Source organism: Rhodamnia argentea, chromosome 8 (assembly GCF_020921035.1).
Source record: "Rhodamnia argentea isolate NSW1041297 chromosome 8, ASM2092103v1, whole genome shotgun sequence".
Lineage (NCBI taxonomy): Eukaryota > Viridiplantae > Streptophyta > Magnoliopsida > Myrtales > Myrtaceae > Rhodamnia > Rhodamnia argentea.
Window position 1 is genome coordinate 18,949,959 of NC_063157.1, and position 26,242 is coordinate 18,976,200.

The following is a 26,242-nucleotide window of genomic DNA, read 5'->3' on the forward strand; positions in this document are numbered from 1 at the left end:
GGCCGGAGAAGATCAAAAGGTCATACGTGCTCGGAGATAGTGGTGCAGGGGTTTAGGTTTTCGAGCAGAATCCTAGCTTAGCGACGTTGAATCCGACGACCTAAGCTGGACTCCGATCTCAATGGCATTGAATTCAACGCGAGCACCCTTGCCTTCGTTCAAGGATGAGGAACTTTTTAGGGCTCACCGCCGCAAGGACTCCCGCGGGACACCATATCGGATTGATTTGGGGTTTTTAAGGTTTAAATGTATGGAGAAGGCGAAGAGGACAGACGATTGGAGACCCTTGCCGTCGCCATTGGCTTCGTTGACTCTCGATCTGCGGCTAAGATGCTTTCGCGGGATGCCAAATCGTCGAAGGGGTGGAAGAGCTTTTGGGTTTAGTGTTTTGAGAGACGATGCGGAATGAAGAGTAGAGGCGACGATGTTTGGGTTTTGGACGGGAAAAACAAACACACGCAATACAACGTCGTTTTTCCGACGTGGATTAGTGGGTCAAGTGGATTTGCCACGTAGGAGAGAGAAATGTGACAGGTCAGCGTTTTCCGTTAAAAAATTTGACGGTGTTAACGGAAAGACTTGATTTTATCAATTTGACAAGTTTTTAGGACTCGATTGAACTTTTTGTAAGTTTTAGGACTCAATCGCCTAAAGTGACAAGTTTTAGGACTTGTGGTGAACATATCCCTTTTTTTTTTGTCTCATAAAAAAGCATCAACTTTAGGTCCAATGACGATTCTGGCTCGAACTTTTTTTTCATTCCATGAAAAATGACCAACTTTAATTTAAGTCCCAAATCCGACAGCCATTAATTTGGAACTAATTGAGGCCCATTTGACGAAGAATCTGTATTGAGTTACATTAAGGGGTATTGCCGTTATCATGAATTCGAAAAGTTTAGTCACCGAATGACCGGTTTAGCTTATCCGGAAGTATTTGAGGCACTCGCACTGTCTATGCTTGAAGAAGAGCCAATGAAAACTCTTAATGTTTAGTATTTAGGAACTATCTTGCAAACATGATGCGTTTCGGGCTTCGGTGTATGTGGTAACTTCATGGTGATTTCTTCATTATTCAGCTACAACACTCTTCTCTAGTAAGTTTGTAAGATGGAGTGGATTAAGTATGTAGTCACCAACAAAAGAAAGTCACCGATTGCTAATGGTCATGGCGTTTTATCATCTGTTTTTTTTTTTTTTGGTGCAACTTTTGAAGACAATTGAAGCTGCCAAAGATGTTGAAAATGATGGTTGCCCGCTACGAGATGTACATCTCTGAAAGCCGAAACAGGTATGCACTTGAGGCAATTGAACAAGCTGCTAAACTATTTCCAAAAGCAGCAGTGCTCAACATGTTTGAAGATGAAATCTACAATAATGGCGGCTGGATTTGGGACATGAGATAAAGTTCTTGATTTTTCATGAGATGAAAAAAAGTTTGGGTTAGCTCGCCGGCTGCGCGGACACCTCGATTATTAAAAAAAAAAAGTTTGGGTCAGAATCGTCATTAGGCATAAAGTTGATGCTTTTTTATGAGACAGGAAAAAATGTTTGGACCGGAATCATCATTAGATCTAAAGTTGGTGCTTTTTTAGGGAATTAGCTCGAATTTAGAAATGATTATCATGTGGCACTCAAATATCGTTGAAATAAGTCTATGCATCACATCTCAAAGTTGATTTAATTTAACTAAACTCAATAATATACTCATGATATGTGGTTATAACATGAAACAATTCTTTGTTAATTGCTAGATTTCTGTCATTCAAAAACATTTCATGTGAAAAATTGTTTTTTTAGCTAACGAGTTTGAAATCGAAAGTTTGATGTGTCATTCACTCTTTTGAAAGAAAATAAAGAACTAACTTATTATGGACATTGCGGTCAGGTTTTGTCTACTTTATTTTTTAAATTTAAAATTTACGTTAATCTTCATCTACTCGTACAATTAGGGAATCTATTTGCTATAGTAAAAAGACGTGAACCATTTTGTCTTACACAACGGAACATTTAGAATTTTCTTTGACAATGAAAGTTCCTAAAACGCCGTCATTTTCTTATAAAAGAAAAATCTATGAATCGTGTACCTAATTCTTCCAAGTTTTAAATAACACAAGCGAAATGGATACGTTCACATGGTTCAAGAATTTTGCTTTATTTTGGTTGATTTTTCAAAATATTTTTGATAGCATTGAATAAAATAACTAATGTTGAGTCTACCAAGAAAAACTATTGTGGTTCTTAATTGTTTATCCATTGTATGTTTTACGTGCATTTTAGAGATGTTGCAATTTATTTGTTTCGTTCATCATCTCTTGTCGAACTCCGGTGTACTATACTAAGACCAATTCACATCCAAGCAATTAGTTGACCTTCTCTTTTGACACCTAGAATTTAATGGCTAAATTTTTGCTTTAAAAATTAATTTTTAGTTATAAGTTGATTTTTTTACTTTTAGAGAGAAGTATTTTTTTTTTTACTTCTTCAAGTGGCTCCAAAATTACTTCTGGAGCAAAAAAAATAATAATAATAATCCAGAAGTAAAAAAATGAAGTTGCGTAACCAAACGGATTTTTGCTCTTTAAATTACATTACTCAATGGATTTCCGCTCCGGAAACAATTCTGGAGCAGAAACTCTTCTCTAGAAGTGTTGTCATGTGCGCCCTAAGGTTCTCAATTGACCATGAAATGATTGGTGACAATAAAAAAAATTAACATTTGAATGCTAGTTACTCACACTAACCCAAAGAAGGGAACACTATGGGCGCATTTGGTTTAGCATTTCCTAGAGGCTTTGGGGCTTTGAGGGGTGGATTTGGTTTGCCTTTGCAAATGGGCTTTGGAGGAATGCAAATGCCGTTAGCGTAATGGGTTTTAGAGAAATGCAAATAGCGTTTAATAAAAAATACTTTGAAAAGCAACTTTGGCAAAACTAGTGTTTGGCAAGAAAAATTTGTAAATGAGCTTTTTTAACAATATATTTTTTAAAATAAAATAAAAATGAAAATTTAAAATAAAAATCAAATCTAGGGCAAAGGCCGGCGGCCGAGGCCACTAGGGGTTGGGCAACCTCTAATGATGGTCACATGGGCTCGTTGGGTCGCACGGCCCAAGCAACGACCGCGCCTATCGGCGAGCTAGATCTGGCTCGCTAGCGGTCTAAGGGACAAAATCGAAATTTGAAAGAAAAAGTGAGGATAGTTTTGAAAGAAAAAACCCTAACTTAGCATTTAGCCAAATATTGAAGCTTAAAGCCGTTCCCTACCAGCATTGGGCTTTTAGCATCCCAATGCCAACTTTCATCCCCAAGCCTACCAACTTTGAGCTTTTAGCATTTTCAATATCAATTTTCATCCCAAAGCCCCTTAAGAATGGTTACCAAACGCCTTGCATTTTCCCCAAGGGGCTTTGGAGCTCTAATGGGCTTCGGAAAATGTGAATCAAACCCATTGAAATCTCTTGGACAAATGCAAATGGTGTATAATTCATTTTTTCTAGAGAATTTGAGAAAATGTAATTGCATTTCCAGCCTTTGGCTCAAGGTAGTTTCGTAAATTCTTTGAAATGCTGCATTTCCGAAATGCAACTACGATTTTTTTTCCTTTCAACTTTACCTTCACTCAACTTCCACAATTTTACAAAATGTCCGAAAAACTAAATTTGCAAGTGAAGGTCTCGCGAGTTGTTGGCGGCTAGATCGAGCTACCGCTAGCCTCGCTTAAGGTTGCGCGACCCCGGGCAGTGGTGCTCGGGTTGTGCCCGAGGTGGTACGACCTCAGACAAGGCCGGTTGGAGGCTAGATTTGGTTGGCGACTTAGTTTCACCTGGAAATAGTTCAATAGTTTTTTTATTTAAAAGAAAATTAGGAAAAGTCATTTACAAAGTGTAGTTTTTATCAAACGTCATTTAAGTCAAAATTACTTCCCAATGTGTTTTTAAAATATAATTTATCAAACACTATTTGCATGTCAGAAATCTCTTTAACCCAAAGACTTTTCCATTTTCTCAAATGCATTCCACCAAAGCCAAACCCAACACACCCCATGAGTAATGGAATTTTTTTTTTTTTTTTGGTAAGGATGGAAATTCAGTCTTTGATCTTTAGTTTAGCTCAAAAGGCATCTGCATGATCAACCATGGCCAAGCTTGACGAAGCTCGAGCCGTCATGGTCGCTCAAGCTTGCTTTGGCCGCGATCTTAAGTAGCTAAAAGAAGCTCGAGTAGCCATAGCGAGCTCAATGAAACTTTATTGGCCATGGCCGCAATCCTGAAGAAGCTTGGAAGCTAGAGAGGAAGCTCGAGCGACCATAGTTGCTAGCTTGAAGAGGCTGGAGTGGCTATGGCTGAGCTCCACGAAGCTTGAGTGGCCATCCTGCGAGCTTGAAGAAGCTTGGAAGCTGGAACGACCATAGCTTTTGTTTTTTTCTTTTTGAACATCTATCGACTAGAGTTGAGCTCAACGAAAATCGAGTAGCCATGGCCGAGAACTCGAAGAAACTCAATGAAGCTTGAGCATCCATGGCTGGCAAGCTCGACAAAGCTCGAGTAATCATGGCCGTGAACTCGAAAAGCCTGCAAGTTGAAGCGGCCATGGCAGAGCTTAATGAAACTTGAGTGGCCATTTCTAGGAGCTCGAAGAAGCTTGAGTGGCCATAGCCAAGCCTGACGAAGCTTGAGTAGGTACACGGCCGCGAGTTTGAACAAGTTTGGAAGCTAGAGCGGCCATGTCCGGTCGATTAAAAATCTTTCAATAAATAATTTCTTTATTTTCATCTATTTTATTGGTCAAATACATTCGATCATACTTTTTTTTTCAAATTTAATAAGTGATGGAAAATCAGGATGATAAATCACTTGAGTAATGCTATTTGTCGAATGTGGGCCATGTGGCAAGTTATGTAATTTAGCAATAAAGTTAAGTGTGACATGACTTTGACTACATAATAAATGAACAGGGATAAGTTGCATGAACCATTTTTAAGGAAATCATGTCGAATTTATTTTGATTGCTTGATTATTAGAAGCGCATGAGTATGTTTTGATAAGCTAAAAGCAGCTGCTTTTTAAATTGATCTTATTTGCCTTTTATCAATCAGAGGCCCGATTAGCCACCATCAATCAGTCGATGTGCTCACTGTGGAAGATGAGTCTTGGAACCCACTTTGTTGAGATAAGGGTATCTTAAATATCATAACTTTCGTAAGACGTTTACTTGATTACTTTAACTTTTTTTTTTTACCACTTAAATGCTATAATTTTTATAAAAAAAAAAGCGTTTACTTGAGTGCTGTAACTTTTAATACATTACTTACTTTGCAAATTTTTAAAAAAAATTCATCCAAGTGCCAAAAATTCAATGTGGTTTAATACTTGTGTGAACTTTTTAAAATTATGTCATTCAAGTGGTCGATTGAAAAGTTATATGGTATTTTAGTAATCGAAAAGAAAGTTACGACACCTAAGTAAGCGCCATATATGTTATGACACTTAAGTGATCGAAAAAAAAATTATGACACTCAAGTGAGCGTCGCACGAAAGTTACAGCACTTGTGACGTTCTTATCCCTAAAGGTGAGCAAGACGGACCGACCGAGTCGGGAACTATTCGGATTGGACTAATTATGTTTTATTTAATTTTTATTCCTTAAATGTAAACCTAATAATCCACCAATTATTTTTTTATTTATTAAATGTATACCTAATTTTAATTAATATATTAATATTAAAGTATGTGTTGCTTACCCTACTAATAATACACTAGTTCTATTGAACCACCTGGGAATTCAATCGGATTGTCCTTTGATTTCGGGACCATCCGGTTCGGTTACCGATCCCAAAAATTGAGAACCGCTCCTTCCAATCCATTGAGTGGGATCGAACCGGATCGAGAATCGATCACCCCCACTTCTTCCCACTTTGCTGCATGTGCAACTCAATAGCTGGTCTCATCTCCGTCGGAGTCCCAAACCCCACCTTTGAGGCCCCAAACGTAGTCGCGAAGCACCATCACAAATTCAATTTTATTTTTTTAGAGTGTACGGATTTCTATATTTTTGTGTTATATTCTTTGAATGATATTCAATCTCAATGTCTAACTTAAAAACTTGAGATCATATCTCCCTATTCATTATATAAATTATATTTGAATTGTGAGATCAAAGAACTAATTATTTGAACAATAAAATAACGAATTATAGCTTATGAACTTCTCTCTTATCTACTTTACAATTCAGCACGTCTTGACAAGTGAAAAGTGAACTACATTTTCGATAGATCTTGTTTTCCTTCGACGGAGTCGAGGTTACAATTTTACATAGGATATGGTTGTGAATAAAATGGCCAAGCCCGATTAGTGCTCCATGTTTTTAAAATTATCGTGTCTTTTTTATTTTCTTTTTTTCTACTCAAGGGGAGCTCTAGGTTCATTCTTAACAAATGTATTAAAAACAAAATAAGAAGATTGAAAGTTAATGAAGAAGCGAAAAAAAAGAGACTACCCTCCTAGACTAGAGAAACTAATGAACTACGCTCCAAAAACGCACCGTTTTCGGTTGTTACTGCGAAAGACCTCGCTAATAAATTGAGGTTGTCGTAGGGAGCCAAGTCAAGAACCGCCCAAACGCATCTGGCCTTTCCGATTCGGAGGCATTTGATCGAACGGTTGGTGTGCATCGGACTGAAACGTTCGGCGACGCCATGAGAGGGACCAAGGCAAAGGTGCTGACAGTCGCAGAGAAATGCAAGGTACTCTCTTCCTTCCTTCCTTCCTTCCTTCCTTTAAGCCGCTCGAGCGTGTATACCTCCGGCTCCAAGCTCAAGTACGTGCGATTGTTCGTGGGTTCGCATGTACTTGTGCAACTGAAATTCTCGTATTGATCGTCATGTAGCACTGTGCCCACTTTTCTTTCTTTCTGTTCCTGCAGAGTATATTAGCGTCGAACTGGCAAGGCCACCTTAGCACCATCAAAGCCGACGCCAGAGGAAGGTGCTTCTTCTACTTTTCTCATGTTTGTTGGCCTTTTTTTTGGGGGGTGGGGGGTTTGTTTTCTTGATGATTAGGTTCAAGGACACAAGAAAGCACACGACAGAATTGTACTGAGCGAGTTGGTTCCACTAGTCGCATAAGCAGGAGCTTTTACTTGTTGTTTACTGGTTGCTTCTGCATCATATCGGTGAATCAAGAATTCGCTCCATCCAGACAAGAGATATTTGTGCATTGTTTGAGTTGGATTTGTTGGTCAATGTTGGCTTGGTTGTGACAGCAAGGGAGACATACACAGTTCGAAAGTTAAGTACATGGTCAAGAGAGGGAAACCGTACATTTGGGTTCCAGAGAATGACATGCACAATGTGGTAAGCTTCTTAATGTGCTTGCAAGGTGTTATTTATCAAGATAATAGCTATTTTGAAGGGTATCCTGTTTGCTGCTTCTCGATTCTGGCTATTTTGAAGGGTTTCCCGTTTGTTGCTTCTCAATTCTGAAGTAATTAAAGATAGCTGCCCAAGTTTTGTGTCATTTTTTTGTACTTATATCCTGGATGAGGTGATATGTTGCTCCTTTGCGTATCCCTGGTAAAGCAGGCTGAATTTCGTTCTCTTGAATTTGAGATTTTGAGTTGGATTCACATTCTAACTAAGGACACAAATTTCCATGGAAATTCACCTGAAAGTAACTTCGTTAAGACTTGTTATTCTCATACTTGGTCTTCTTAAGGGATTGGAATTTGTGGCAATCAATATCAACAAGTTAGGTGGAGAGTGTCATTTTATGTATAACTATAAGTGCACTATCTGATGCACTCGACGTGTTTTTAAAGTTTCTTTTTCGAAGAGTAGATAGAGTCAGGACAAACTGTTGATCCATTTTGCCCTGAACACGACCTGTGACGAAGCATGTCCAAAACCCTGCTGATTCTAGCAACACTCATATATTTCATGACTTTAAAGGTAACATGGGAACATTAACACTGTTGTTTCGGTTTTCCGTCGTATGGAAGAATTGAAAAAAGTAAGCTGTTCAGAAAAGTACATATGGAAGACTGGCTGCTATAATGAATAAAGGAGACATTTACTATATTCTGCTTCTTTACTTGTTAGCGTGTCTCATTTTCGTCTCGTAAAAGGAAAAACAATCCACTTGAGCTTCAAATCACGATGCTACCTCTATTTTCTCATCCTCTTTTGAACTCATGGACTCATAGTGGATGAATGGCACTGCTCTATTTTCTACTGCATAGACTTAAACTAGTTCTTTTGTGTATGTAATTTAAGTCACTGCTCTATTAAATCGAAGAATTATGTGATTTCCTAGAAATGCTTGATTACACGGATTGATAAAATGTTAACTGTTAACTTTGGTATCATATCTAATATCTGGATCGCTTCTTTTAAGAACCAAATAGGCCATAAGAGACGGTTTACCCCTCTCTCTCTCTCAAACAAATGCATTTTGTCCTGTTCTGCCAAATGATTTTGTTGGCATTGATTATCCTTTAGCCTCATGTCTGTAGAAGATTAAAGCAATTGCAATTGGGACTGCTAGTGGGCTTGTCCTTGATGAAGCTAACTTTTCTACGTTCCCTTAAAGGCTGCGTGTTTGTCTCTAACCATTCATTGAACTGCTCGTGGTTTAAAATCTTATGCAAACCTGAAAAATGAAGTGGTTCCTTAATGACATGGTAAAATAGACACTTCTTTCACTTCTTCTTCAGGGATCCACTGCAGTATGAGTCCTTGTATTATCAACTTCTCCTAGTATGCCTGTATTTGTTAAGTTCATCCTTTTTCAGGGAAGTAATAGTAATTAGATTCTCATTTTTCGTAATCACACTCCCCTGTACATAACTTCCATAGTGTTTGAGGTGATTCAATTGTAGCTACAGTAAGAATGTCTATGTCACTTAAGGTTACTTTTATTTATTTCCTTAGTGAATTGGTCAATTTTTCAGCTTCCCCTTTCTCTATGCTTTTATCATGGTTAATCCCTCCGATGATATTGCACAATCTGTAACCTGCAACCATAGGAAGAAACAAATTGAGTCGGTCTATCCTTTAGGCAGCAATGGGAACTGGGAAGAGCTAAACTCTCTTGCCACAATAATAGCAATATTCCAACCTCTTTTGTCGGAATATGTTTATGTCCTTGTATTTTGACACTTCTACTGTAGCCACAAAGTCAAGCATTGATTGAGGAGTATGCTGTGCTTCATGTGCTTGGGTGTCGCTTATTATGCACTTTCCTATTGGTAGAACACAGTAATTGATGAGCGTGGCTCACTGGCAGTAGCAACGCCTTTCCCAGGTCCACTAGCCAATCTACTCAAGTCCCTGAAAAAGGTTGGTGCCTATGTTCATATGAATTACCAACAAGTACTAAATGTGTTTGGTATATCAATCATCTGCCGTAGATATAGGGCAACATCATAATATATCTTCCTGGACATGCTGCAGTTACCCTCTCGGATTGCTCTGACTGGAGATGTTCTTCCTCTTAAGGAACAAAAGGTGAAGATTATAAAACAGAATTTTGATGATTTTGGAAGGAATTTCTCTGCTTCAAATTGGTTTTGTTGACTATGGTTGTGGTTGTACTTCTTCATTTCTTTAACAAATTCATATTTTCATGTAATCAGGTTGGCCTCTGTCTCTAATGGATCGATATGAGCCTCTTGACTAGCGTGCTTGAGAGCAGATCTTTAATTAGTATTCAGCTTTGCAACCTTCAAAATATATTGAGTTATCTCTTCGGATTTACAAAAGTAAATCTAGCCATCAATTGTCTCCCTCCCTCCCTCCCTCCCTCCCTCCATGCATGCGCATGCACCAACATTTTTCACATGAGAAAATGGTGGACTTTCATACAGGAAAATGGTCAACTGCATCAACTCAAGTGACTTGTTTCACTGAGGCTTAGTCATGGGTTGCTGCTTCAGTGGCATTATTTGATAGTAGAAGTTATCTAAAAGTTTATGCCCTGCCTCTCGCAGTCATTCTTTCTTCTAGTATTGTATCAGTGACAACTTTTTCAGCATCTGGCAATCATGATACGTGTTCTTTCCCATCTCGAACTAACTTCTATACTTAATTTGGGTGTAAAACTCATCCATTGAGGGGTTAGTTCCCCATTGAATTCCTCTACTTGCACCGGCAAATCTTTGCTAAGATATACTCGATCTAATTTAGTAAAATTTTCAGGTAGTTGTCTAAACTGCTAGACTTAAGCCACAATCATCTCTGGTGTTAATTGTATAATTTAACTGGCACTGTGATCATTATTAACTAAAACAGTAGACATATTAGCTTCTTAAAGTTTTGTCGTGTTGTGTTTTGAGGAAAGCCCGCTTAGTCATTTTGTAGCTTAGTTTAGGTAAACCAGTTGTCAATTTTGCCCCAGCGAAACAGACTAACTAGATCTGTCCTGAAACCATGCAGCTGCAAAGCTTATCATTCCCAAGCACTCTTCTTTCAAGAAAGAAGGTGTATCATTGTTTAACTGATCACCATATGGTCATCTCTGGTCATGGTTTATCGAACTTCGGTTTGTATAAAATGAGTAAAAATTTGTCTCAACCTGATTTGCAGTTTACAGTCTTTTTATGAGATAAGATTGGTGAAGGTTTCTTATCCTCAGTGCAGGCTCAGTTGGCTTCTGAAAGCCTTAAAGAACTTATACAGTCTGAAGTGGAAGTAATTAGTGAGTCCAGTTATGCAGTATCTGGCGTACTAAGTTCAACCAATCCTGTTCGTACATCTCGTAGTGAGAACCTTCATGAGTTACTCGATGGAAGTCAAAAGCACGCCATCTATAAGTTTGATATAAGGTGCAATGTCAGTCACACCTTTCTTTTTCAGAAACATATCTTGAAGTATTGATATGAGTGGATATCAGATGCAATATTTAATACATGTGCTCAACTTTTTTCATATGGTAGATCATGCACATTCGTTGATGGCAATGGAGGAAATCATGAAGTTGATATGGAAGTTATACAAACAACCAAGACCGATATCTTAGGTAAGGCACTCATGCAACCTGATGAAAACAGCTATTCGGGCATTGTATGCCTCTTCCTTCTTATGAGGAGCATAGTTTTCCTCCTTATTAATCATTGTTCTTGTTGCGATTGTAGCACCCTTTTCGGCCATGCTTGTTGATGGAATTAATCAAAGTGAATCAAGGCGAAGAGCACTGGTGCTTTTCTGTTTCACATACCTGAATGCACCCGTGAGAGTAAGTTCTCCTGGTTGTGTTGTGTGGTGGTTCTTGTAGATGGTACCGATTCATTGAGTAGGACCAGAGACTGCATTTTGAGATGCTGCGGTGGCATATGAGTTAGGCTTCTCCCTCACTTCCTTTGTACATAAATTAGTTTTGGCTTCCCTGGATGCACTTAACTATGACACATGAACTATGAAAAAGGTAGTTAGAAAAGGACACATCCAATAGCTTCCAAGTTAGGACTTTTTTTTTTTTTTGGGTCTGACATCTTTATTTTTCTGGCCAAGCTTCAAAGACTTGTGTGAGTCTATTTTTTTTTGAAGTACTTTTTAGCAAGGACTTTTGCTTTCTAAAGTTCTAAATATTAGCTTCCCGCCACTTCCAGCAAATTCATGGTTTAGATTATTGCATCGTCCTATGCTCTGGAGAGACAAGCTTTGGGGATACTGCATATATGGCATCATAGGTAGTAGATACAAAAAGAGTGCTGTTTAACAACAATGGACCGGTCAGTTCAACAGCTTGGACCATTAACCAGTCTGCTTTTGAAAGATTAAATAGTCTGTTATCATGAACTGATTGGAGGAGTGTCGACCTGATTCAACTGGTCAAAGCGGGCAGTTCAACAGGTTCAAGAGGAGCTCCATTTGGTCTCTTTTGAAATTGTAATTATTTTGTTGTGGGACATTTGAATTTTGAATTAGGGACTTTGATATTCATGACATGCGGTGCACAAACTATTTCCACCAAGCCATGCATCAGTTTTAATGTCTCCCATGTAATTTATGAATAGTCATGCTTCAGGCTGGTCTGGTACCTTGAATAGGAGGCTCCTGCATCATTATAGAAATGAGGAAATGGGCATTTGAGTTTTAGGATTGTTCAAATTGAATGTTGAAGATTAGTTTGGAATATGTAGGTTTCATTTCTTCAAGGATAAACTTGTATTACTGAGATTATTATGCAGTTCTTTCAAAGGTTAAATTTATAGATTCCATAAAATCTGTTATGGGAAAAATAACTCCAACTAATTGTGGTAGAAAGGGTAATGTCTGAAGAGCATGGGCAGTTTTCGCTGAAAAATAAGAAGAGAATTTGGCATATTGGATTGGTGGGTGAAAATTAATCGGACATGGTGTTCATTCTTTTCCACAATTAATGCTGCTTTGTTCTTCTTATGATCATCTTCTAGACCATAATGCGGACAGCACCTCATGTAAGAGCTATAACAAATAGGTTCATTTTCAAATAGTCTTGTGGCAGTAGCAGCACTAAGCCACCATTCATGATTTAATTGTCCTCTGGGTACCTTTCGATTGACTGCTCTGTATTATCATGTCAAGGATGCATACATGCTGTCTCTGGATCAAAAGGGATTTGATATACTGGGTAAGGTCCCGGGTCCGGCACTGGAGGATGGTAGTCGGCAGTATCAATGGAAGGACTTTAGATTCTCCATCAAGGAAGAGGCACTGGACATTGAATCCTTCTGCCGGCAGCTGGTGGAGATGGAGAAGGAGGCCATCAAGAAGGTTTCAAGTTACAGTGGCCTTGGATGAGTTGGAATCCGCCTGCACAAGTGGTAGACTCCTGCCATGGAAGGGGAGTTTATATTTCTCAGAAAGTCTCTGACCTTGAACTTTTCAGGGAAGATAGTAAAATATCGAGGAAGATTGCAATATTGTTCGGGGAAGTCTGGAGAAGTCATTGCCTTGTCATGCCTGTATAGCTGAAGTTCAGCTTGCCTGATATAACTCTTTTTTTTTTTGGTTTTGTTTTGGAAAGAATTGTTCTTATTTCCACTTCGCTTCGTTTCTACATTTTATGGAATTATCGAAAGATTGGACAAAGTCAACTGCACGCTAATAAATTGGACTGGCACTGCTCTAGGTTCTAGACAAAAATTTCATCGAATATCGTCAATTACAAACATGTGCAGATTTTGCAGGCATAGGCTCGTTTGTTTTGTGGAAAACATTTTTCGGTAGAACATGTTCCTCATTTTTCGACGTTTGGATCACCTAGAAAAATGAGTTAACGGAAAATATTTTTCATAATCAATGGAAAATGTTTTCCTACCGATACCCCTTGTGGAAATTAGTTTTTGCATGGATAGGTAAGAAAATGCACATAGTTTGGCTATTTGTAACCTTGGTTTCACGACTTTAACGTCATCTAGTATCTGTGAGTTGGTGTGCTCGGGTTAGGCTAAATGAATTATAGGAAAAAGGACCGCCGACCGGAGTCACGATTTACGCTTGAGCTTGTAGCTGAATCAGAGATGTGGTGAAAGGACAAGTTCGATTTTGAACAACCGCCTCTCGAAAATCGTCGCCGAGGGTATTCAATCAGGCAAACAACTCAGCATATCAAAATCTCAGTTTTCCTAATCCGTTCATTCAGTTCGGCCGAGTGGCTCTCGCTTTCGATTCCTCTTTTAGCTTTATGTCCGACTCCTTTGCTCTGTCAAATTTTCGACACATCCCGTGCTGCTGCTGGAAACAAAGATGGCCAGATCGTGTGTGGACCAATTTCTCAGGATGGTGGGCAACGGCCGCTTGGTCTTGTGTGGCCCAGTTGGAAGCTCCAAAATAGCTTTTGTCGGCCCATGTAGACCTACCAAAGAGGAGGGGGGAAGTGAACCATTTTGGCGCCGCTGACAAGGAGGAGGAGACAGGTTAATACAACGAAAAATTTCAAATTGATACATATATGATAAATTTATCATAAATTAATTTTTTTATCATAAAAAATTGCAAACATTTATACCCGTAACAAATTTATCCTAAAATAATATTTTGACCACAAAAACTCTCAATTGGTACAACTGTTGCGAATTTACCCTATATTAGTCTCTGTTAAATTGGGTTAATATCGGAAACAAGTCCCAACCAGTACACCCGTGATAAACGGAGGGTGAATATCCCAAATTGGTACACCCGCCAACTATCACGTGCCATTTAACTCAGCAATTTAATAGTAAAATTTAATGGAAACTAATTGAGACAAATTTATCACAACTGTACCATTATGGAGTTTTTGGTAGTCAAAAAATTAATCTGGAGTAAGTTTATCACAAACATATCAATTTGAAGTTTTTTATAGTATTAACCTTAATAAAAAAAAAAAAAGGGAAACAAGAGGTCCACTTTGCCGATGAAAATTAAGCAGTCTTACAAAAGGGGGTTGCTGGTCAGACGGTCTTTAGAATATTAATATGGAATCTGTCTTAAGAATCTTCCCGAAATCATCACATGAGGGAGACTGAGGTGGATTTGTCCGCTTCTTAAGGTTCTTGATTTTTGCAGATCTCCACATTGTTTTCTCACCCGCACGTGATCTAAGGCCATGGCAGAGAGAAAGAGAGATATGGTATTGGTTTTTTATAGAAGTAAAACGAGATTGTCCATTACCCATTACAGAAATCTAAAGCTAATTCTGCATGCAAACCTTTCGCTCTGTACAGTATATCTAGAGAGAGAGAGAGAGAAGAGAGAGTGGGAAAGCTGCCAAAGGCCACGGCTCTTTTTTTTTTTTTTTTCCTCTTTCCCCAGCAATGTGAGACTCTGCACAAGAAGTAGGGTTGGCTTTGCTTTTTTGCATGGAAATGAGGAAAAGACATGATATTCTGTCAAAGGTTTGATTAGATAGGGAATTAGATTCCTCCTCCACCAACCTTCAATTATTATTATTATATTTTTTTTTCTTCTCCCCCTTATTATTCACTAAGCGACAATGCATTATTCAATTGGAGTTGATCCTCAACAGTTGCATGCACGAGATGCCCTCTCCCAATTGATCCTCATATATGTTTTTGATTGGTGAGTTACACGTTATGTGTATCACCACAAACAAACTTAATTAGATGTAAATACGAGCAATGTTCATATCTCGTAACCCACTAATCGAAAGGCCGTTAGAGAGGAATTTTTTCCTAATCGGAGATTGAGGAGAACATGATGCAAATAACTTTCCAACTTCTATAAGAGGTAAGCATATTTATTAATGTATATATGTCTAAGATAATCAACAAGCAAACCTATTACTCATTAAGGTATTTCATTTTTTCATGGGTTAGGTAACATGTGAATCAAAACTTGAGTGAAAGGCAAAAACATAAATTCGTTTGCACCTAAAGATAGGGAACATCATATCTGTATTGTTGTGCCTAATTTGCATAATTTCAAAACCACAAAGTCAACTCCAAGAAATTGTCGAGATCAATCTCCATTTTACACTATATAAAGTCATGCATTACGAATTTACGGCTATTCTTAGGCTATATATTTTAGGCATTCGGTTTTAGCTATTTCACTGCCTTCATGTAATTATAGCGAGGTGCATGGACCACGTTCACATGCGGATCCCCTTTTTTTTTTTGCAGTATGTCAAGCCCTAATAAGGCGCTTCACTTTGCATCTATTTAAACCATATGCTCCACCACTTGTGCGGGCTTCCCATCAATTCTTTCAATTTCATTTTCTCGAACATACTCCCCAAGCAGAATACTTAGCGTTTTAGCTACAATGGTAACAAGAATGCCCATTTCTTCTTTTTGCGATAATTTAGATGCACGAGCTCAGAGACTTGGTTACCTGGAGATTCTTGAAAAGAAAGAATAAAAACAAAAATGTCGATTATGCCTAGCTATTGTATAATACTAACAGCAAAGAAATAGTTTGACCCAATCCCACTAATATCTCCTGATTCGTGGGGTTAGGGTTGGGAGACATTGTCCTTTTTAGAGTTAAATGCTCTGCCGGTTCGAGCCGGTTGTTCGTAGCATTAGCATGTAGAACCTATTGTGTTCAAATTGGGAAAGTGACACTTATCCAATTATTATTTTTCACAATCATTATTTAATTAATTATGTTTAGTAGAAACTGAAAGGTTGAGAATATATCATACTCGACTTTCTCTATGTTTGTGAAATTTTAATATATAATCATCTCGACTTATTGCCTTCAAAAATTGTTGATGTGGTGATCCACAAGCTATCCATGTTAGCATGCCATATAGGGCGCTCGTGGATGACCACTCCAAGTTGGTACTTTCGTAATTGGTTGAAGGATTATGTTGAAACTTCGTGCAAATGTTCATGACTATAGTGGCAAAATCGAAAAACTTACAACTGAATTGGCATAAGTGTATAGGACTCATTTGGTAAGTACCTTCCTAATCTTAGTCTCTTTCTCCAACAACCATAGTCAGTTGCCGCTACCCGTTGCCGGAAGCACCAACCACTCATTGCCGCCGCCATCGCTGTGGCCAAGAGTCGGTACTACAAAAGGCCCACCTAGAAGCTCATGCATCCAAGTCCCTAGGTGCCCAATGTTCACCTATCTCTCTCATGGTGGCATGACGTTGCACCTGGACGGCCTCTATTGAGGTCGCCCAAGGCGTGATGACCTCAGATTGAGTACTTGGACGCCATGGGCAACCTCGCCGAGGTCATCATTGCTTGAGAGGATACATTTCACGAAATATGCATTCTCAATCAATAAGTAAAAAAATTACTTGGAGATGTTGGCAAGGGATAAGATATGTTGCCATATTAGAAGAGAAAACAGAAGAAGGGGGATATTAAGCTCGTACCAAGTATTAAGTTAGACCAACATTAGCCAAATAGCTCTACCAGCCAAACTAAGAGCTTGCGAATGATTCATTAACAACTAGTGTTAAACACATGAAGAATATACCCCACAAACTTAGACCAAAAGGCTATCTAAATCGGAAATGTGATTGTGACATCATCTCCGAAGAAACATAGTTAAAGTTTAAAACTCGATTTATAGGTGGTGCAACATTGAGGACACATACCATGAGGATGTAACATCTTTGTGAATGTCGCAAAATCCATACGAGTGGCTTACTTTTGATCCTATTGAAGAGGTAAGTTTAGTACGGTTCTAAAATTATGTATGCACCACTTGACTAAAGATGCCCATAAAGTTGGAAAATCTTCTTTTTCTTAACATATGATGGAGTCTCGATTTGATAAGTTTATACTAGTCTTACAACAACATAATTGAAAGATACTAATACTGCCTTGTAAAGCCACGGGAAAACAAAAGAGCAAGCAAACGAAGAAAGCGCCATATCATTATTATATCATAGCAAACCCTAATATGCAACTTGTTAGGATGGTGATTGATTATCGTTACTATTATTACCTAAATCTTCACCGTTGATGTCCTTGTTAAGTTGGTGGCGTGCTGATCAACCAATCAGAGCTTTTAATCAGAGGCGAAGCGTGGTCCACGTACACAGGCTGTGAGAGAAATGATAAAAAGTGCAAGAAAGGAAGCGAATCAAGTGTTCCCAACACGATGCCCTGACTTTCCAGAGCACAACTGAGCTGCAGCCACGGGATCGTGCAACCCCCCATGCATCATGCTCATTACTATATCATTTTATGTACTGCTCCAAAAAATGGTGGTCCTCATGCACCTTTTGCGCCTTCACTTCCTCTTTGATGGGTTGTTCTTTCTCTTCCAATTTTCTTTTTGAAGTTAGAGATCTGCTCATCATTTTCATTATAAAAAAAAAGGAAAAAGAAAAACTAAAGAAAGGAAAAGAACAAAAAATATAGAAATTTCAACAAATTATTAAAATATAATAAGAAAGTCCACGCCAGCGCCCGTTTGCCAAAATTGGCTGGATAGACTAAATTAGCACAAATGCAAAAGGTTTATGACTGAATTTTGGCACAATTATAATATGTTTAGAAATTTTTTTTTGGTAATTGTCCCTTAAAAACCACGACCAGTTTCTCTATAGGAGTATACGTGTCATAGTTGTTGTTGTTGTATATTTGAAGAAGTCGATATTAGAAGGATAAAAAATTTAGTCTATCTGTTGTTGATGAAAAATCAATCTCGCACAGGGAAAGATCAAGAAGAGCTCAAGATTTATGAGAATTTTTTGGTTCAACTGAAAGTAATTACTTATTTAAGGTTCTTCCGAAATAAGAAACTCATGAAACAAATTCTTAGCATTCTATATTAAACTAAAAAATTCCTAGAGCTAATCAAAATACGGAAAATACCAAAAGCATAGTTGACCTTTCACCTAAATACCAGGTACCTCTATTTTTATAAGTACATATTTGCACCTCATTTTAGCAACATTGTGCACTTTTTTTGTAACTTTGTCATTTCCTTTTCCAAAAATACCCTCACCCTTCTCCCTCCGCTCATGCCCTGTGTCGCGCCATGGCTGCTAGAGCTTGTGGCAAATTGTCACTGGACCTCGAGGTCAGGCACGTCCATGGCCACTCGAGCTTTGAACTTGCTGCCTTAGTTGCCAAATTCGGCATCTCGTGGCCCTGGCCACCATATCTAGATCGAGTAGTGAGGGGAGCCGATGGCGGTGACGGCAGAGCGGTGCCGACATCGGTGTGTTGACGAGGAGATGGGGGATTGCGGGTGATGTACCCTAGGGTTTATGGGAGACTTTTGAGGGTTTGGAGATTTATAAAGGGGAGAGGGGAAATGTTCCTTTCATAGTAGGGTTATTGAACGACAGTTAAGTGATATTTTGAAAAAACAGAGGTATGTTTTGGACATTTTTTCTAATAAAAACCTTGAGAAATTATTGATCACTTCGAACACAGGAACAAGCATGGTTTGGGCACTTCGGGCTTTGCAAGGTCTCATTTTCAGGCCATATTATCTTCTATCCATAATTGAAGGAAAGGTTCTCCGATTAAGCTTTGTGTTGGCCATTCATATACGCCAGTAAAAGATCAACATGTACTTTTAACAAAGGAATCCGTTTTAATACTCTCTCTCCTCGCCACTATTCAGCACAGGCATCGACGGTCATGGCGGTAGTCAGATGGGCCAACGGCCATTGCGATAGATCGATGGCGACCACGAGTGAGCAAAGCTAGGCAGAGGGCGAGTGACTAATAAAGAGATGGGACATATGCATTTCTTAATATGATGTTATATTACTTTTACAAGTAAGAACTCAGGACCTACAATCAAACTAGCTTTTGATTGATCGATTCCTATGTTTATTCATTTTAAGTTAAATACTAGAGTAATAAATTGGTTTGTGTCTTTTAAATGGAGCACATTTGAACAGTGCACACACAATAGAAAGTGGATGGGGAAAGAAATAAAAAATTCTTAAACTTATTGTATCGGTATCAATTCAGTCCTAAACCTTTTAATTGAACCAATTTAGACATAAATCTTTTTGTATTGGTACCAATTAAGTCAATGCGGCTAATTTTGATCGAAAATTGCTGACGTAGACGCGACGCCCTTGCTAGATTTGAGCCAGGCGAGGGTCGGTTGCAGCTCTTAGTAAAAAGTAAAGAACATAAAAGAGAAGAAAAGGAAAAAAAACATTAAAAAATTATTCACGTTAGCACTAATTGTGCCACGTAGGATGACTGGCGTTCACGTAAGTGATATTCGGCCAAAATTGGTACCGATGCAATATGTTTAGGACTAAATTAATCTAATTAAACAATTTAGAACTGAATTGATATCGGTGCAATAAGTTTAAGAATTTTTTGATACTTTTCCCGAAAGTTGATGAAGGGTCTTCATATCTATCTGGTTCAGTAAGGTTTACCGATCCCACCAAGGAAAGAAAAAACATTAAATCTCTCCTTTTTCTACCATTAAATCCCTCCCTTTCTACGCTGAAAATTCAAAATTAGATGTACCGTGAATATTCCAAGAGGTCGGTATTGCCTTTTTCTCGTTTCTTCCCTTTGAGGAAAAGAAGAACAAGAAAGCAAATGAAAGGTACGTTAGCGAACGCATTCATAGAATCATAGTTGCAAAAAATTGCACGAACGACCCATCACTCTTAAAATTTGCACAGGCACCCAGTTGGGTTTCAAGGACATCCCATACTTTTTTATTATTTGTAGTGATATCACCGTAATTCGATAAACATGCCTTTTACATCCCTATTAGGCTGCTAATGACATGGCACAACGTTTCGGGCAGAATCGAGTGTTCGTGTAGTGTTGCTAAAGTAAGGGTTTTCGTCAAAAAAAGGTCTTGTAAGCATGTCCTTAACACAACTAGTTAAGACTGTTTAAATTGGCATGCACGTATAGCAACACATTCTGCAAATCGAGAAAAAGACCACATTTCAAGAATGCTAGCTGCTTTGAATAAATTTACATATATTTCTAGAAGGGGATAGTTGCCAAAAAAGTCCTAAACCTTTTGCATTGATGCCATTTAAGTCCTAAACCTTTCGCATTTGTGCCAATTCAGTATTTCCAACCAATTTTTGCTGAAAATCGCCGATGTAACAATTTTTAATAATTTTTTAAATTCTTTTTTTCTTTTCTTTTTTTTCCCTTCTCTTTTTCCTCAGCCACACCTTTGACCGGCTAGAGGTGTGGTCTCGCCGACCATTGGTGACAACGAGGTTGGCTTAGTGAGGGGCGGTAAGGCCGACCTCGAGAGGGGCAGCGAGGTCGGGCCTCGCCCTTGCCCGTGGCTAGGCGACCTCATGAGGGGTTGGGCGAGGCTTGCCCCGCTTGATTTGGCGAAGGTGAGCCTCGCCGCCCCTCGCGAGGCCGACCTTGCTGTTGCCGGTGGCAAGCAAGGCCACACCTTTGACCGGTTGGAGGTATCGTACGTCGCCTATTAGTACCGACACAACATGTGACACGATACACTGACACGTGATTTCTTAAAAAATAGGAAATTTTGACACATTGGAACACATTATATGTTAGATGTATATTTTTATATTTACATGATAAATTGCCATGTATGTATAAAAATATCGGTGGTCAGTTTTTTCTCCTTTTTTTATTAGTTATTTACGATTAGTTTTTTTTTTTTTGACTGGCTGGGTATATTAATTTTGGGGTGGGTGGGTATATGACTTAAGTATAAATATTTTTAATCAATTTACATTTTAACCCTTAGTTTATCGAAAATGCTTAAAATTGTTCCGTACGAGTCGAAATGGTGTGTCAAGATACTGAACTCGGGTGTCGTTGGCGTGTCTAGAGTGCTAACCACATGTTAGTTGCATGTCAGAGAGAGCCGGAGTGTTGAACATGATACAAAGGTCCTTGGAGAGCATCGATGCTCCATAGTCGGTCAAAGGTTGAGGAAGAAGAGAAGGGGAAAAAAAAGAAAAGAAAATAAATAAATAAATAATTGAAAAATATCAAAATATTATTAAAAATTATTACGTGAGCGCCGGTCTTACCACTTCAGCGATTTTCAGCCAAAATTGACCGGAAGGACCGAATTGGTACAAATGCAAAATGTTTAGGATCGAATTGATACAAATGCAAAAAATTTAGGATTGAATTGGCAAAAAAAAAAAAAAAAAAGATTTAGAACTAAATTGGCACAATTACAATAGGTTTATGAGTTTTTTTTGGTAATTTTCCCATTTCTAAAGTATAGTCAATGACCCTTAAGGCAACATATATTATTCATAGGAGAAATTACCAAAAAAATCATAAATCTATTGCAAATGTGCATATTCAGTCCTAAACCTTTTTTTTGTGCCAATTCAGTCCTAAACCTTTTACGTTTGTGCCAATTCAGTCTATTTAGCCGGCTAGCGCTGACATGGTAAAATTTCAATTAAATTTTAAAAATGTTATTTGTATTCTTTTCCCTTTTTCTTTTCTTTCTCCTTCCCTCTCGTGGCCAATGAGGGCCGCGAAGCCCTTGCCAATGGCCGGCTAGGGCTTCGTGGTCCTCGCCCGGCCTCGTCGGTTGTAGCGAAGGTGGCCTAGCCCGTGGCAAGTGAGGCCATGCTCGCATTTTGTTGTTGCCCTAGCGAGGCTGGGCTCGTCAACGGCCTTTCCTTGCGATGGTCTCGCGAGTTTTGGCCGCGGGCGAGGCGGGCTCACCCGGATCCGGGCGAGGGCTTCACGGCCCTCGCCCCATGGCCGGCAAACTCCGGCAACCCTCGCTAGCCACTAGGGGGAAGGGGATAAAATGAGAAAGAAAATAAAATAAAATAAAAAATATTAAAATATTACTAAAAGCGACGTCGGTGTTGGTTGGTCAAATGGGTTTAATTGGCACAAATGTAAAATGTTTATGACTGAATTGACACAAAAAAAAAAGGTTTATGACTGAATTGGCACAATTACAATAAATTTATGATTTTTTTAGTAATTTTCCCAGTATTCATATATAAATCCCGACAGGAAAACTTTTATCATATTAATACTCGATAATCTTAGTCGTAACACTATTGAGGTTATGCTTTTCTAAGAATATGGACGATAAACATCTGATATCATTTGGACCAAGAAAAAAGGACATAGACTATTAACATCAACTTTTGGAAAGGGGTAATATTTTTCTCCATCATTATTAGGAATAAATTTCCTCCAATCAGAGTGATTTTCTGGTAAAAAATATAGACATCACCCACTTTCATTTCCTAATAAATTGGCATGTGGGTGATACCTATATTGTAACTCATACTTCAAATGTACAAGTAGAGGTTTAAGGAAATAAAAGACCAATCAAAAACATAGAAAAAGTTTTACGATGTATGTGTTAGGGTATTAAGTGAAAGAAATCTTACGTGGGGATTGTGGTATAATATGGACCAATTAATCTATTTTAATTGGCTAATAACTCATTAGCATATATTTTTAAATAAGTACGGGTTCAACTGGATATGTTGATGGAATTAGATTTGGACTCTCTCTTGGTGATAATCTAGCCAAGGGTGAAGGTATTTAGCTTGTTTTCTGTCGGCTAACAAGTGGTATCCCGGTTAATGATTGATGGATGGTTTACTTTCAATGCATATAGATGTCTTCATGTTTTGTGGATCAACTAGTATTATCCTAGTTAGGCCATAACTCACCGACTCAAACTTTTGAGCGCACTGGATTTGGGTTCCTCTATTTGGTGTCATTTCTCATTGTCTTGAATCGAGCTTGGTAAAGAGCTTGTAAACAAATGAAATTTAAAGCAACTGGATGTCGTTGGCAGATCGGATTAGTAAATGAAAGCACACCTTTATGGTTAGATTAGCAATTTACCATTAGGATTTTGTTAAAAATATCACCAAAATACTTGCTAATAATGCACTAATCCATCTCTTGTGACATGTAGTTACTGTTTTCAAAAGTGAATCTTTTTCCAACGACATGCTTTAGATGTTGTTGAGAAACACTTATTAACAGGATCTTACTCGTTATTGTCGATAACAAGTTGGGCACTATATCGTGCCAAGTTCATAAGTACACAAGTACACAATTGAGCATGGTACACAAGATTTAAGGATTCGTTGGTGTCATTATCCTGATCGAAATGTCATCTTGATAAAGGGGTTTTTTTTTTTTTTCAAATTTGAGAAGATCGTACGTGCAAGCAATCAAGCTCACATGTAGCATCCCGATTTGGAATCCTAAGAATTCCATGTACCCACTAACTTAGCTTTCCCAGATTCACAAAAGCTACGGATTAGGATCATATCAAGCTAAGGATTGGGATAGGGCATCGCTCTCCATGGGATCAAAAGAATTCTCCTCTCCTCAAGACGAGGCATCATGGCCCCCACTTCTTTACTGAGAAATTCTAGATTCAATCGAAAGGGCCAATCGAATGAAACCCCACATTGATTTGTGAAGGGAAGAAAAGGTTGTAGGGTATCTAACCTGACGAGATAGCAATGGTCACTGGGTAGGCTTGTTGGTTCTGGCTTATTTCGACTTCCCATCTTTCGAATCTTCAATCAAAGAAGGGAAAATCCATCCGATGAGTTGGAGATAAGTTAACTTGATTTTAAGTTTCGTTCAAGATAAGAGGCGAGGCCAATTGAGGGATAACAACTGGTTGCTGTAACGGATGTCCTGAGAGTTGTTCTATTAAGCAAAGAGGGTTCCAAGTAGCACCCTTCTCGGCTACCATAACATAACTCTTCTGCATATGACCAACATATCATCATGATCTACATTGCATGAATATTACGACAGCCAATTTAATCCTAAACTTTTTAATTATGTCAATTTAGTCCTAAATCTTCAGACGATTTACCAATTTAGATTTCGTTTTTCTGCGTGTCAATTTAGTCCTGAATCTTTATGAGATTTTTCAGTTTGGTCCTAAACCTGTTATTTGGATATTTGGCGGGAGGGAGTACATTGACGAATTATCAAAAGTTTTAAGACTAAATTGACAAATTATCTAAAGGTTTAAGACAAAATTGGCATGAGAGAATTACCAAAAAAGTCCTAAATCTATTGCAATTATGCCAATTTAGTCCTAAACATTTTATATTTGTGTCAATTCGGTCTATCCGCCCAATTTTAGTTGGTCGACATTGATGTGAATTTTTTTCTTTTCTTTTCTTGAGTTTTTTTTTTTTGGATTTAGGGTCGGTGAGGGCCGCTACGCTCCCGCCATATCCGGGCAAGAGGCAAAGTGTCCTCGCCTTGGCTAGCGAGGGCTGTGACGCCCTTGACCGGTGTTGATGAGGGCGTCCTGGCCTAGCCGGTGTCCGGCAAGGGTCACTGGCTCTAAGTGGAGGAAAAAAACTAAAGAAAAGAAAAGAAAAGAATAAAAATTACAAAAAAATTATGAAAATATTATTAAAAAAGCCCACATCAGCGTCGGCTGTTTAAAATTGGTCTAATAGATTGAATTGACACAAATAAAAATATAAAAAGAATTATAAAGAAGGTCCTAAACCTATTATAATTGTGCTAATTTGGTCATGAACTTTTTTTTTGCCAATTGAGTCATAAACTTTTTGTAATTGTGCCAATTTAATTTGTTTGCGGGTTCACGTTGAGAAGGCGTCATCTACATTGACGTGGATAACTTTTAATAGTTTATATTTTTGCTCTTTCTTTTTTTTCCATTCCTACCGCTATTGTGGCCTACGAGTTCGGGCGAGGGCTTGGTAGCCCTTGACCGGCCTATTTGAGCCTCGGCAATAGTGGGCAAGGCCGCCCTCACTTGCGGTCGTGCTTCACGAGGGTTTTGTGAGGTGAGACCACCTCGCTGCCCATGGCCTCGCTTGTCGGCCACAATAGCAATAGGAAGGGGAAAAAGGAAGAAAAAGAAAAAATATGGAAAAAATGAAAAATGAAAAAAATATATAACTAAATATTGTTCACATAAGCATCGGCAATGCAATGTCGGCGCCGGTTAGCAAAGTTGATTGAATTAGCACAATTGCAAAAATTTTAAGATTGAACTGGGCAAAAAAAAAAAAGTTTAGGACTGAATTGACACGATTGCGATAGATTTATGATTTTTTTGGTAATTTTCTCTGCAAAAAATGTTTAGAACTGAATTGACCAAAAAAAAAAAAAAGATTTGAGATTGAATTTGCACAATTAGAATAGGCTTAAAACTTTTCTGGTAAATTGAAAAGTTAGAATTAATTCGACTTCCGTATAATAAGTTTAGGACCAAACAATTTTTCCATTTCCTGTGTCTTAGTCTATGAAAACTACATGTATATAATATCAGCCTCATGTTCGATGTGGGGACATTAAAAACATGGTGGTGAAAGTGAAATTCCACTTTTATGGCCGACCCAAGAAAGACTCGTGTCAGCATATACTATCTTCCCTTTCTCCTAGCTCGGTATAAAAGAAACTTTTGCGTGTCCCATGGGTATATGTGCTAATATTTTTACTTTTATTATCTTTAACAAGAAAAAAATGTGAATGACATACCAATTAACCTTATAAATTAGGCACTACTTGAGTTTGAATCCGTAAGGGTGGCTGTAGAACATGAGTTCGTTTTCAAAGAGATGGCGTACGAATGGAAAAATTGTATCTTTTGTCCCTATATGTTAACTATTTTTCAATCAAGTCCTCATAAATTTGGAATTCCTAATTGAGTCCTTCTATTTATAGAAAATCTAAAACCAAATCGTTCTACTTGTACACAATGTCTAATCGAATCCTTTGCGTACAAAATTCATCCGAACTCACCTGAAATTGTCATTGAAGGACGCTGGAGTGTGGCGTGAACTAAATATTGCCCACCTAGGATGCTCACCTTAGGTTGTGGATAGTGAAGGAATCAAT

The 26,242-nt window shown here is 38.3% G+C and overlaps 1 protein-coding gene across 1 annotated transcript; it reads left to right on the plus strand.

Annotated features, from left to right (window-relative positions):
• The first annotated feature begins 6,583 nt into the window (after window positions 1-6,583).
• LOC115726149 lies at window positions 6,584-13,127 on the plus strand. The gene is made up of 9 exons (XM_030655907.2): window positions 6,584-6,743; window positions 6,923-6,984; window positions 7,262-7,352; window positions 9,249-9,335; window positions 9,450-9,503; window positions 10,635-10,819; window positions 10,931-11,013; window positions 11,129-11,229; window positions 12,561-13,127. The coding sequence occupies exons 1-9, from the start codon at window positions 6,696-6,698 to the stop codon at window positions 12,774-12,776; spliced, it is 927 nt and encodes a 308-aa protein (XP_030511767.1). The 5' UTR covers window positions 6,584-6,695; the 3' UTR covers window positions 12,777-13,127.
• The last annotated feature ends 13,115 nt before the right edge of the window (window positions 13,128-26,242 follow it).